This window comes from Amblyraja radiata, chromosome 3, assembly GCF_010909765.2.
Source record: "Amblyraja radiata isolate CabotCenter1 chromosome 3, sAmbRad1.1.pri, whole genome shotgun sequence".
In the NCBI taxonomy this organism is placed as follows: domain Eukaryota; kingdom Metazoa; phylum Chordata; class Chondrichthyes; order Rajiformes; family Rajidae; genus Amblyraja; species Amblyraja radiata.
Window position 1 is genome coordinate 31,914,051 of NC_045958.1, and position 15,365 is coordinate 31,929,415.

The window sequence follows — 15,365 nt, forward strand, 5'->3', positions numbered from 1 at the left end:
CCCTGTCCGTGGGCGGCCGGAGGTGTCGGGCCGGGCTTGCAACCGGCGTGAGGAGGAGGCTGTGTTCCTGCAGTTCTTTGTGTGTTGGGAAGCGGGGTTGGGCTGGAGTTGGCGCTTCTTCTCTTCGCTGGCTGTGTAGGCCTGGACCTGGGGTGGTCAGTCCGGGGTTGTCGGTTGGCCCGGCAGGAGTTGAGCTGGGGTGGGCTGAAGAATTCCATTGCCTTGAAATTAACAGAATAGTGAAAGGCAATGGACTTCTTCAGCCAACCCCAGCTCAACTCCTGAAGGGCCAACCGACAGCCCCGGACTGACAGCACCTGCGGCCCCAGGCCCACAGCCAGCGTGGAGAAGAAGCACCAACTCCAGCTCAACCCCGCTCCCCGACGGGCCGGGGGACCGCCAGTGGCCAACCCCCCCCCCCCCCCCCCCCCCCCCGGCACCGGCCTAAACTGAGCACCAGCCACTCACACAAAGCGCTGCAGCAACTCAGCCTCCACTCCGCGCCGACTGCAAGCCCGGCCCGACACCTCCGGCCATCCTCGGACAGGGACGGGACACCCGGGAGGAGATGGGGATGGCCAAGCAGCAACTCAACTGACCCATGCCTAACACTGACAACGGACGAGCACCATCTCGCTCGCTCACCAATGCATAAAGCAATAAAAACGACAAAATAATCTTAGCTTTTAACAAAGGAACAATAAATACAACTATTTCATAGTTTGAAAGCAGTATTTTCTTACCTAGAGGTATCAAAACAGAAGAAATGAAGGTCCACTACTCCACTGCTTTCCAGGGCTGTTTATGCATGGTGACCTTTGACCTGGGCATGCGCAGTCGGAATACCGAACTCGCTTATTGATAAAGGGAAAAAATAAAAGATAAAGCCATTTTCTAAAAACTTTGGTTAAGTTCACTTTCAATGATACCTGTACTAGTAAATGTTCAGAAATGCTAAGGAAAGAGTCTCAAAGAGGGAATGAAAGGAAACTGGTATTTGTGACAATGTACTGCTGGAGAAATTCACGGGACTAAAAGCAAATAATCCTCAAGGGCCTGATAATCTGCAGTACTGAAAGTGGTGGTCAGAAAAGATTTGATGCATTAGTTTTACATTATAAATTCGACCGCAGATTGGATTATGGCAAAAGTTACAATGTCCTTTAAAAAAGGAGGGGAAGGGAACATAGGACAAAGAACAGCACCACACAGGAACCCATCTGTCCATATTGGCCCATCAGTCCACATTGTCCAAGCCGAAAATGATGTAATTAAATTAATTTCCTCTGTCTGCACGTGATCCATATTCCTCAATTTCCTGCATTTCCACGTGCCTTTATTAAAGCTTCTTAAACGCCATTCTCATATTTACCTCCACCACCACCCCTGGCAGCCCATTTCAGGTACCCATTACTTTCTATGTAAAAATCTTCCACCTGCACATCTCTTTTAAACTTTGCTCTTCTCAATTAAAAGTACGCCCTCTAGGCCTTCACATTTTCAACCTAGGAAAAAGATTCTATTTGTCCACCCCATCTATGCTTCTTAATATTGTTGACACGGAAAACAGAGCATGGGAATAAATGGGTAATTTTCGATGTGACAGGCAGTGACTAGTGGGGTACTGCAAAATGGTTGTGATCTTCTTCTCATGCAGTCCTTTGGGATAGAGGATGAGTAGCTTTTACCCTAGATTTCTGGGTTCTGAGGTGCATAAGGAGGCCAGTGTAGACCCGTATTACACCTCCACTGTTCGAGCAGGTGGCGACAGATGGTGTACTCATTCCACCACTTATGCTGGGCTTCTGTCTGCTCTCGATGTAGGACCTTGAGGTTCTTATTGAGATGTGAAAGGAGCAGAATTCAGCCATTCGGCCCATCAAGTCAACTCCACCATTCAATCATGGCTGATCTATCTCTCTCTCCTAGCCCCATTCTCCTGCCTTCTCCCCATAACTCCTGACACCCGTACTAATCAAGAATCTGTCTATCTCTGCCTTAAAAATATCCATTGACTTGGCCTCTACAGCCTTCTGTGACATATGAATTCCATAGATTCACCACCCTGAATACTAAATGTTTCTCCTCCAATGGACAATAAATAATTGGTGCAGGAGGATGCCATTCGGCCCTACGCGCCAGCACCGCCATTCAATATGATCATGGCTGATCACCCACAATCAGTACCCATTCCTGCCATCTCGCCATATCTCCTGACTCCGCAATCTTTAAGAGCTCTATCTAACTCTCTTTTGAATGCAGGCAGAGAATTGGCCTCCACTGCCTTCTGAGGCAGAGAATTCCACAGATTCACAACTCTCTGGGTGAAAAAGTTTTTCCTCATCTCCGTTCTAAATGGCCTACCCTTAATTCTTAAACTGTGGCCCCTGGTTCTGGACTCCCCCAACATCGGGAAAATGTTTCCTACCTCAAGTGTGTCCAATCCCTTCATAATCTTATATGTTTCAATAAGAACACCTCTCATCCTTCTAAATTCCAGTATACAAGCCCAGCTGCTCCATCCTATCAACATATGACAGTCCCACCATCCCGGGAATTAACTTTGTGAACCTACGCTGCACTCCCTCAATAGCAAGAATGTCCTTTCTGAAATTTGGATACCAAAACTGCACACAATACTCCAGATGTGGTCTCACGAGGGCCCTGTACAACTGCAGAAGGACCTCTTTGCTCCTACACTCAACTCCTCTTGTTATGAAGGCCAACATGCTATTCGCTTTCTTCACTGCCTGCTGTACCTGCATGTTTACTTTCAATGACTGATGAACAAAGACCCCTTTTCCCAATTTGGCACCATTTAGATAATAATCTGCCTTCCTGTTTTTGTCACCAAAGTGGATAATCTCACATTTATCCACATTAAACTGCATCTGCCATGCATCTGCCCACTCACCCAACCTGTCCAAGTCACCCTGCATCCTCATAGCATCCTCCTCACACTTCATACTGCCAGCCAACTTTGGGTCATCTGCAGATGTGTTAATGTTACTTTTAATCCCTTCATCTAAATCATTAATGTATATTGTAAATAGCTGCAGTCCCAGCAGGATTAACATGTTATCGGGATAACAAAGAAATCAATCAGGTTATATAGGGTGTGGCAGTATCGTGTGAAAAAGAGGTTCAGCCATTACTATATTGAATGTCAGAGCAGTCTCAAAGGGCCGAATTGCCCATTCCTTTTTTATTCTTCTGTTTCTGTTTCTAAATTCCTGCATGGTCTAGCTTTGGAATAAGGATGGTAGGACATATTAAAGGCTATAACAACATCCTCTGGCCCATACTCCCTACAATACCAGCTTCCCGTTGTGAATGTGGCATCAACGAGTAGATTGCAAGAGAAGATATTGCTCAGTATGTGTTCAAAGGAAACCCACAAAATTAATGTCAACATTGACGCTCAGAAGACAATAAAATTCTTATCCTAATGTGATTAAAACTGCAAATATAACATTGTTAAAATGCCAATGAGCTTCCAGTCAACCTTGCTCTTGGCAGTGATATATATCAGTAAGTTAGTAATGACTTAAAATTAACCCCCCGTGCAACCAATGTAAATTAACCAGTATATTCACCAGAAATTGATTATGTACAAGCACCTACAATTCTTTGAAATCTTTGAAGTAGCAAGCATTCATTATTTATATTTAGTCCTCAGTCAAACTCGCGTCTTTTAATTTGGTTGCCTGCCCAACTATTAATAATAAAATCTAATTAAATGGCTGGTCATTTGGCTGAACTTTATAAAGCAATAAATGATCATTGTGCTTGATAAATATGACACCTATAGTTTAAAGCATTGTTGGGTGATTTCTTGGGAATAATTAATTGGAAAAAACCTAATAAAAATGGATGTGATTAATATGCTACAACACAAGGCAACCTAAAAGGATTATTTTCTAACTCCATTATTCACATCTTTCTCAATTTAATAATTTAACAAGATGCCCTGGAGTTCATTTTCAACATGGTTGAACTCGAAGTTGTAAGTGAAGTTCAGGAGTCTGTCATAGAAAAATGCTGTATTCTGAGCACAGATGGGTAATTTGATGAAAAGGAAAATGGTTGTACGCCTGTAATCTGTAACACTGGATTACTGTGAATATGAACTAAACAACCAAAGATGAAAAGTACTAGAACATTTTGCTTATGAACATATGTAATTAAACTATCCACATTCAGTGTATTTGGGGCTATTACAAATGACAATTAAAACACAAAGTATTTGTGCTATAACATCAGATAAGCGCTCAATCAAGTAAACCAATCCCAAAGCCAAAGTACTATCTAATTTACATGTTGACAAGCACATTAAAAAAAAACTGATCGTGTAGATGCAAGTATATCATTGGGGTTATCAAGTGGGCATGATAAATCTATAAACAGGAGGAAAAAAGGGCTTCAACTTCAACAATAACAATTGATATGTATGTAGCTCTGGCAATGTAGAAAATATTCCGTTGCTTTACTCGTACATAATCACACATGAAACCAAAGAAGAGACAAGTGGTGAATGGCTAGATTAAACAGATAAGGTTTCAGGGTTTTGTTAAGATAGAGTGATACAAGATTTTTCCAAGAGGTGTCAAGGGTTTGGAATCTTGACATTGAAGGGGCATTTCTGTTTGATTTGAAACAAACCTGTAGGTGACTCCCAAATATGAAAGAACAATTTTCCAAAAAGGACCACTAACTAGTCCTCATGTTTACATACTGATGATTATTTTGTTACTTCGCACATAACAACCGAACGTCAAGCTCCTTACGGAAATCATTACAAAGTAAAGATTACAGTTATTACTCACAGGTATAATTTGTCCACACACGCCAATTGGTTCATGCCTTGTAAATGTGAGATAATCACCATCTAATAGAAAAGATTAATTTAACTCAATGACAAATTCATGAGATAACATGAGCAAATATTTGCACGGTCCCTGTATATTTTATTTAAATAATGTACATGAAAACATATTTATGTGTAACTGACTGATCTTTGCATTTGTAATATGGTTTGGAAATTATTGGTTGTGACAAGTATCATATTGTAAAATTACATGCACAATAAAATGCATCCACTTACCATGTTAATAATATTATTAACCCAATCACAATACTCCACACACACGTTTAATGCCTTTACAAACCATGTTCTCGGGGTATCTAAATCTAAATTTTAGTAGTTACTTAAGTTATGATGTCGGATGGAAGCTGCATACCAAATCTCGTTGCACTTATGTGCAATGACAATAAAATATATTATTATTATTATTATTATTATTATTAATTTCAACGTTGTTTAGAATTTAGATCATTCTGAAAAGAAATCATTCCTTTTGGAATTTAAGTTCTAAATTCCTTTTAAACTGCATAGTGTAATGTAAATCTCAACATCTGAGTAATTGCTTTCAGCAACACGGAACTGAATATGTGATTAAGAAAAAACAGAAAGTAATGGAAACATTCAGCAGGACAGACAGCATCTGTGGAGAGAGAAACAGTTAATGATCCTGTTCCAAAGCCCCAGCAGAATTCATGACCTGAAGAGCTGATACGGTTTCATTCGGCCTGGAAGCTGCCTGGGTATTTTCAATAATTTCCATTTATATTTCAAATTTCCAGCATATGCAGTTTTTCTTTGCTTTGACGAAAGTAGAATGTTCTGTTTTATGATAGATCTTTAGCAACTTTGTGAACTTTTCACAATATGGAAGAACACGGCCAATTTATCTTTAGTCTATGAAATATTGTATATACCTCAAAGCACAGAAGAACACGTGAATCCTGCATGGTAGAAAGGATTACTGCAAATCTTTACTGCAATTTTAATTCATGATATTTGCATGTATTTTTTAGCTCAAATGATCTTACTATTAAATTGAAACCTCTGGTTGGCAATTTGCCCTTAAAAATAAACAATAAAGCTTAAGTTAATGTTAAAAAAGCCACATTCAAAGATTGACTCTGCTGATCTGTCTGAGATGATTTATTTGTGACTGTAATAGGTACTGGAAATGGTTTCATGTCAGTGACCAAGTTATTTGAAACATTGAAAGACATGGATGTGATAACTGATGTTTAAATTAGGTATGCTTCCGTTTGACATAATTTACTATAAGCAGATCATTTTAAAACATATCAAGAGATCAGAAAATAGAAGAGAACATTTAATTCAGGAATTTGCTGTGCCAGCAGCCTTCCTTAATGATGCTGTTACACTCTGAGAAACACTTTGGATTAGTACAAACATGGTCCACCATAGCCATGAAATGACGAAAGTTTTAACTTTATCCAGATACTCATCAAGTTTCCTGTGGAGCTATTAAAACTTTTTCTCAACCTTTGACTGTAGTTACAATAAGATTTTCATAGGCTGTAGCACCATATCATTGCCAGAATTTAATCCATCACTTTACTTTTGAGCATCATGCAGCAATGAGGACATAAACTAAGAAGTGTGTGCAATCTGGAGGTTTAAAATAGCAGATATATAAAAAATTCCATGAAGACTGATAAGTTGAATAATGTCACTAGGTACGTTGGGCTTAAATACTGATTTCTGGCATGGGAACCTTTTGAACTAACTGCTCCTACATATATTTTTGTCAGCTAAAATTAAAAACAAGTTTAAAATTGATGTTTCTATAGGATACTATTGACTGATATCTTTTGGAGTTCCAAGTTTTGATTTATTGTTTCAACTACACTAAATATTCTCAGCTGACATAGTAATTGATGTTGACAAGCATTTCTGAACAGGGAGCAGAATGGTATTGCTAGTAATCTCTACTGTAAAATGCATTGGTATGGATATATGGTAACCCTAGTGGGGTGGGAGATTGCAACCTTTACGTGGTCTGCCCTGTTTCGACGAATGCAATCAAACAAATTCAAGTAAGATCAAATAGAACAAGTTGTCCTACAACTTTAGGCTGTGCACGCCATACGCAAGAAGAAGAAGTAACCCTAGCAAATTATTCTACGGTGATGTCTTTCAATTTTACAATTTATTATTTATGGTCACAAAGAATGTCTATTCCACTAAGTTATGCAAAGATGTTAATGCTTACAGCAGATTAGGGTGTAAATTAACTCTAAATAATGATGTACAATGAGAATAAATGTTAGGTTTTTGGGAATACATTAGTAAACTAATTATAGAAACATAGAAAATAGGTGCAGGAGTAGGCCATTCGGCCCTTCGAGCCTGCACCGCCATTCAATATGATCATGGCGGATCATCCAACTCAGTATCCTGTACCTGCCTTCTCTCCATATCCCCTGATCCCTTTAGCCACAAGGGCCACATCTAACTCCCTCTTAAATATAGCACTCCCTCTTAAATATAGCATTATAATGGGTGTACTGTTCCCCCCCCCCCCACAGTTTGTTGGATGTGGATGTAATTGGTAATGCCAGCATTTATTAGAATCAAGGAGTTATAGAGTCGTGCAGCACAGAAATAGACCTCTCGTCAAACCTGTCCATATCGACCAGGTATTATAACTAAGCCAGTTTAATTTGCCTGTGTTTTTCCCACAATTGCCTATGGTCTTTCTATCTTTACCTGGTCCTGAACTGAAGAGTTAAACATATTACTTGTTCTGAAGTCAGATATAGGGAAACAATTGAATATTTTACATAAATTGACTTTCTAACAAAACAATTAGGGAGATAAGTTAAAAATGTACTGGGAGTAATGTACCAAGATAAGGTGTTTCTGATTCTGGAAAGGGAGATTAAAATAATTTGGCCAAAAATAAACATTCTTCTGCAAACATTCTTACATTATTAGAAAATTCCCACAATGTCTGTTTCAAGGGCAGATCAGAACGTTAATTATTGGCCATAATTACTTACCAACAGGAATGGTGCGTCCTTGGATTTTGTCAGACCATCCAGCATAGTAACGTAATGTTTTAATTGCACCATCTAAGTCAACAAAGTATGCCTGAAGGAAGAGCTTTCCAGCATCAATAGATTCAATTGTCTTAGAAACAAAGAAACAAAACTTTAAATTTGTTGATGTACACTTTGTTCAGCTTGAACATTTTTGCAAGATTGATCAGTAAAATCTTCTGAAAACTGAAAAATTAAAATGAATCATACTTTCAGAATTACAAAGCAGGTAAAAACTTTTTTTCTTGTTGTCAGCCATTCAGTAAATTTTAACCATTAATTAAATGGTAATCACAAAGTAAGACCTAATCCTTTCAAATTGAAATAGTTGGTTATTCCCATTAATTATGGTAACATTAAATAATACAGTAATGCAACTAGTTTCAATCAGTCTCTCTGTGGCTGATGTTTGAATTCTCCCTCATTAATTATTTACAGACAAATAGCTCAAGTCTCCCATGGGGTTGTAATTGGAAAATGTTTGTGTGTGTGTGTGTGTGTGTGTGTGTGTGTGTGTGTGTGTGTGTGTGTGTGTGTGTGTGTGTGTGTGTGTGTGTGTTGTAGTAGTGGTATTTAATAGTATTGACACAAGAGCAGACAAAGCCATTTCAGTAGTGATGTTGGGATAATGAATACATTTTCTGGAGCTTATAGGAATATCCTGGTGGTCACAATTGACCAGAAACTCAAGTATATCAACCACCAATATTGTGCATACAATAGTAGGTGGGACACTGGGTATCTTACGGCACGTGGCACACTTGCTAACACCCATAAGACACAGATTCGTATTGTGAGGGAGTACTCTACTACGGAAACAGCATCCTTTGGTGCGAGGTCAAGTCAACTTCAGCAGTGAGCGAGGAGCTAAGAGAAGGAGCAGTGCGGGAGATTTACAAAACAGCTGTTAGTGTCAGGCAGAGGCGTATAAAAGGAAGGCAGGCACTAATGGAGTGGCCATTCGGGACCGGCTGTTTTGGGAGAGGTTTTGTGTTGAGAAACATGTACTCTGTTTGAGGGTATGTGTTGAAGCTTTGGATCAAGAGGTTTGGTTTAGAAAGCTGAGCAGAAGTACAGGTAGAAGGTAAGGTCATAAAATCAGAAGTGATCGGAGTAGAATTCAATCAAGAATGATCTATCTCTCCCTCCTAACCCCATTCTCCTGCCTTCTCCCCATAACTTCTGACCCCTGTGCTAATCAAGAATCTATCTATCTCTGCCTTAAAAATGTTCTAGTTGGAGAAGACGTATTCAGGTTAGAGTTCAGGATATCCTTCTTCAGGAGGGCACCTGTAATGGCATAACATGGGATTGGGAATTATCTGTCAACTTCAGCTACTTGAGATGACTTTAGCAAGCATTCTCATGCACTTCTTCCATCAAAGTCTTCTTGATAGTTCTCTGCCTTGCAACACCAACATAATCAAATATTTCAGAAAGAAACATGGTGTATAATTTGAATTTATGGAGTGATCAGTTATTTGACCTGATACCTGTACTAAAAAATATTATGGATTGCTTCAAGCATATGTCGTGTTGGATAACATGTTCATAATTATCATGTTCATATTTATGTGCAATGATATTATGCAGGCAATTATATTGTAACTGTCTTAATCGACAGAAACAAAGAACTGCAGATGCTGGTTTATACCAAAGATAGACACAAAGTGCTGGAGTAACTCAGCGGGTCAGGTAGCATCTCTAGAGAAAAAGGATTGGTGACCTTTCGGGTTGGGACCCTTCTTCATACTCTGTCAGACTTCAGTCTGAAGAAGGGTTCCAAGCCGAAACGTCACCCATCCTTTTTTTCCAGAGATGCTGCCTGGCCCGCTAAGTTACTCCAGCACTCTGTGTCTATCTTTGTTCTTAATTGGAGTCACATCAAATCGCTGACCACCGCATCAGATCAAATCTTATCGACCACTGATTTTAACCAGCAACAGTTTGTCTAATGCATCAGTGTAACTTTATGGAAGTAGGAAAAGAAAAGTTAATTCACATTGCAAATAATTTCCAAATTACAAGACAATTTGTTAAATGTGATATCAGTCTAATGGTGTAGAAGTAAAATAATGGTGGAATCTTCATATGTACCAATGTGAAAGTGGAACATTGAACTTACACTTAGTACAACACGATCCCTTTCCAGCAAATCAGCAAGTTTATTTAAAAGCCTTCCTCTTGCAGAAGCGTCCATTCTACGCCATACGGATCCAATCCGGAACGCTTCCCTGGCTGCTATCACTGCCTTATCAACGTCCACCTTGAGGGAAACAGTTCATAACGTGAGCTGTTACTCTGGAATTTTACAATTGCACAATGTGGGAAAGACACTGTTTAAACATTTTAATAATTTATAAAACCATTTAAAAAATTAAGACGCTTCATAATAAAAAGCATTTTCTAAAAGCTAAACCTGCAAATGCTGGACATCTGAAATAAATGCAGAATTAGCTCAGTAGGTCAGGCAGTATATGTGGATCCAGTTATGTCTTCACGGAAGGTAGACAAAAATGCTGGAGAAACTCAGCGGGTGCAGCAGCATCTATGGAGCGAAGGAAATAGGCAACGTTTCGGGCCGAAACACTCCTTCATGTCTCCACAGATGCTGCCTGACCACTTGACATAATGGCTATATATATACACTCACTTCACCATACATATTCAGTTTGCTATTGTCTAAATATAGTTGTTCACTATGAGGAGAAAAGATTCTGACAAATCAAAAGACATATTAAAAGAATAGGGATATGATAAACCGAAATATTTCAGGCTAAAGTGAACATGGCTAGAACTTCAGCACCATTATTTTGTGATTACTGACCACCTATTCCTTTGATACAGATTCAGTATGATGCTGCAGTTTGCTTCCAACAGCATCAGTACATTTTTTTAAAGTAGTATGGTGTGCAGTGATTCCTCAATTTACAAATATTTGCTTTACAAAAATTGGCTGTAAAATTATTGGCTTTTTCGGGTGTGCGTCTTTGATTTATGAGGCTGTTTTTCACTTTTGTGAACAGCATGCCACCACAAGACATACGATGTACCATACTGCATTTTGTTCAGTCTTGTCGATGAATGTATTTTCACAAGTCTGATAACAGTGTTCTTGAAGCTGTTCTTGAATCTGGTGGCACTTGCTTCAGTATCTTCTGCCCGATGGGAGAGGGGAGAAAGGAGAATGAGTGGAGTGTGAATGGTCCTTGATTATGTTGGCTGCTTTTCTGAAGCATCATGAAATATAAATGAAGTTAATTGGGAGGGGGTTGGTTTGTGTGATATACTGGGGTGCATTCACAACACACTCTAATTTCTTGCAATGTTATACAGATCCATTACCATACTAAGCTGTGAAGCTACTAGATAGGATGCTTTCTCTGGTGGATCTGTAGAAATTGGTAACAGTCATTGGAGAAAAGATGAATATCCTTAGCCTTTGAATCATGTAGAGGTATTGGTATGCTTTCTTAACTGTAATATCAATACAATACAATAGAATAAATACAATATGTTTATTGTCATTTGAACCTCAAATGAAGTTCAAACAAAATTTGGTTTCTGCAGTCATACAACAAGAAAAAAAACCCAAGACATAAAATAAACACAATTTACACAAACATCCATCACAGTGAATCTCCTCCTCACTGTGATGGAAGGCAAAGTCATTGTCTCTCCCCTGTTTTCCATTCTTCTCCCGATGTTAAAGCCCCCAGCGGGCGATGGCAAGTCCCGCGGCCGTTAAAGCCGCGCCGGGCAATGTAAGGCCCCCAATTTAAGGTCGTTTTCAACCCAGCAATTCGGGCGGGAGAAGTTGCCGTTGCGGGAGCTCTGAAAAGCGATCTCCCACCAGGGACTCGCAAGCTCCCAATGTCACCGTCCACCGGGCCTGCGGCTGGAGCCTCCGACGCTCTTAAGTCGGGTCGCAGCCGCGCGCCACCACAGCTCTCCACGCTCCGAAGCTGGCCAGCTCCATGATGGTGAGTCCGCAGGCTCCGCGACTGGAGCCCCCAGGTCGTTCCGGTTGGAGGCCGCTCCACGGTGCTAGGCCCCAACGACAACCCGACAGGGGAAAGGTCGGGTCACCCGTACAGGGAAGAGATTTAAAAGTTTTCCCACCCCCCTCCCCGCCCCCCACATATACACAGCTAAATACAATATAAAAACTACAACCAAACTATGCACTCAACAGGACAAATATTTAAAAAAGACAGATGGACTGCAGAGGCCGCTGCCGCGAGGCGCCGCAATCTTTACACTGAGACCAGAACAAATTGTTGGTAATATTTACACCTTGGAAACTGGAATTCCATGTAAACAAAATGAAGAATTCCTGAATTACTACACCAAACTTGGGTACTCACAAGACTTGCTAGTAACACATTCCATTTTTTAAATGAAGTGGCTATGGTTTAAGAACACAATACGGAATTTTACTTTATATAAAGAGGGCTGACCTTCCAGTGCCTTAAAGTTATTTCACTATTTATCATATTCTGACTGATCTGAATCACAAGTCAATTGAGGTCTTGAACTGTTAAATGAAAATAACTAGTTCATTAATATTCTTTTCGGAAGGACATCACCCTTACCTGATTTCTGACTCCAGTTTCACATCTGATACTGGTAAATACTGATCTACGAAAATGACTTAAATTCAATAAACTTCAATGTAGTCAAAGCAAAAGACTCACGGCCACTTTCTTGGAGAAAATAGAATGGATGACAAATGCTAGCAACAGGTAACTTATTAATTAAAAAAAGCACAACTGCAGGTTATACCTCTAGACTGTAGTACTACAATAACCAACTAGGATCCCAAGATCAGATGCAATCATTTCAATGTACCTGAGGTTGAAATTCTTCATAAAAGGCCTGTCCCACTTTCACGATCTAATTCACGACCTTTTTTACTCGTGGATATTTTTCATCAGGCTAGAAAAAATGCCCCGACCTACTTGATGCCACGAGTACCTACGCCTAGCATCACAACCTACATACGACCTCCTACGACCTTATGACGACCATCCTGCGAGTATGTCAAGGGCAAACTCGGCAGAGGTTGTGAATTAGGCCGTGAAAGTGGGATGGGCCCTTTATTCTGATCAGAACTAAACTGGCAAGCTATACATTTCCAACATGGGCTATTTATAACATTCTGTACGTTCATATAATCTTCATGCAGAGCACATGATGAGGAACATGGGAGGAATGTGGGGAAATAAAAGTTTTTCTTTGGGAAATCTAGAAAATGCAATAATTGCAGTAACAGTTTGTTTCCCTCACAACTGGTTAAAAAAGAACTCCTGACATTATCCATTCTGCCACCTTTATGTGAATAAATGCACCTAAAACCGAGTTTTGAGTAATCAGCCAAAAAAAATGGTCTGAGGTAATTATATTGCATTTCATCTTTGCTTCCTGTACGGTCAAATATCAAATAAACTCAATTGGTGGTAATTTATTCTTAAATCAATTTGTACCTTTTCATTCACCATAAACAGAATTCTCCCCTTTAAATAGAATAATATAATTTGCAGCTCCAACTTACACATATCATTATGTTTGTACTTTTGCCCCCTCACAATTTGGTCATTAGCATTCAGAACAAAAGTTCAGTAAACTAGCAAAAGCAAGGTCCAAAAAAAAAGATTAATTCATGCAGTGCTTTGTTTGTATCTTCAAAGAATAAAGTTGAGTTTTCTTTAAAAAATAGGTATGTTTTAGCATTGTTACAAAACCTTGGGGGGAGAGGGCGGGATTAAAATGCAGGTTTATATTGGTTGTCGGAGAGGGATTTCCTCGGGTTGTTAGCTGATGAAGAAAAATTGTTCCCTCTTCCGTTCCCGGTTTTAAAAAATAATTTACTGACGATTGCATCGCTGGTTAAACGCGACTTCTAACGTCTTCAACATCACGGATCACAATATCAGGGCAAAACAAAAGGTATGTCGTTTATGTAACATATTAGCTTGCTTTTTGGTGTGGCGTTATTTTAATCTTATGATGCAAAAAATGTTATTTAGGCCCCCATACGAACCGGCCATGTCTTGCCTGCCGATATGGGCTTAAAATTTACAGCAATGGCCACATTCCAATCGATCACATTCCAGAAACATCCACTCTCAAGATAATCAAATTAATTATTTTTTTGCACAATCATGTCATAAGAACATCTAAATCATCTATATTTTGTGTTATTGTCTATCCATGACCAATATTTTCATACTAAATATCCATAGTACAGTTTTAGTCAGATGTATTGTGCAAAAAATAATGATTTTGTTTATTTTGAGAGTGGATGTTTCTGGATTGAATTATGGAAATTAAACATTGAATTCCTTCCATTTGGCATATCAATTCATGACAAATTTAGATTTAAAAAGCATGTTATATTGTGAATTCTTGTGTGAATGGGATCAGTTTGTTATTTGTTATTTGGATACTTCGGCTATTTAACATTTTTTAGCCTTTTCTTAAGAAATGAATAGATGTTTAGATCTAGTAATTGAATTTAGATTAATTTAATTGATTAGATGAATTTAATAGAAGTTTGGAGATTCTTACACCCAAATGATAAAGAATTTTCTTTTTTCTCTCATGTATATCATAGTTACTCCAGGATTGACTACATTATAATAGTAAGATTAAAAGAGAACTTACCAGTTTGAAGTTTGATCTTTATTTTATGAGGAGTTACGTCGAGGGATTATGTGAAGACCCCGCCAGCACGCATGCACGACATTTTTCAAAGCAGCGGTGTGGAATCACAGTAATAGTAATGAAATAAACATAGTAAGATAAGAAGAATTCGGATACCAGTTGACCTTTATAAGAGGGTGGGCGTGGAGGGCACGTAATCCCTCGACGTAACTCCTCTTAAAATAAAGATCATACTTCAAACTGGTAAGTTCTCGTTTAATCTTACTATTTTACTTCGGAGTCACGTGAGTGACTACGTGAAGATTTTAAAGATCTGTGATTTCATGCCGTGGAACAAATCCATGCTTCACTCACTGCCGAAGTCATCCAAGGGAGGAAGTATGTTATCGTAATTAAACATGAATCAATTTTTTAAAAACAATAACGATATATTTTTTAAACAAAGAAAATAATGCTCCCTCAGGCTAAATTATATATTTGCAGAACTTAAAATTCTTTCTGCAAATAATGCAGGTTTGGCGATCGGCTTATTATAAAATATTTGGAAAGTCTTTTCCGTAGACCATCCTGCTGTCGCCAGGATATGGTCCATTGGTACCTCCATATTTCTGGCCGCCGATTTTGCTGCTGCCCTGGTGGAGTGAGATTTAAAAATGTCAGTATCCACCCCAGCAGCCCTCAGAACCTGTCTCAGCCATCTTGAGATGGTCTGTATTGACACCCGTCCATGAGGCTGTTTGAAGCTGACCCATAATGCCATTTTGCTTCCTCTTAAGGCT

General features: G+C 39.1%; 1 protein-coding gene across 4 annotated transcripts in view; it reads right to left on the bottom strand.

The window, feature by feature from the left end:
* aldh1a1 (aldehyde dehydrogenase 1 family member A1) overlaps window positions 1–15,365 on the bottom strand; it is a 106,294-nt gene that overhangs the window by 40,988 nt on the left and 49,941 nt on the right. For all 4 annotated transcript variants that reach the window (XM_033017550.1, XM_033017553.1, XM_033017549.1 and 1 more), the window contains exons 4-6: window positions 10,046–10,186; window positions 7,882–8,011; window positions 4,827–4,888 (exon numbers count right to left, since the gene is read on the bottom strand). In XM_033017550.1, the coding sequence (XP_032873441.1) occupies window positions 4,827–4,888; window positions 7,882–8,011; window positions 10,046–10,186 (333 nt within the window). The remainder of the gene's footprint in view (window positions 1–4,826; window positions 4,889–7,881; window positions 8,012–10,045; window positions 10,187–15,365) is intronic.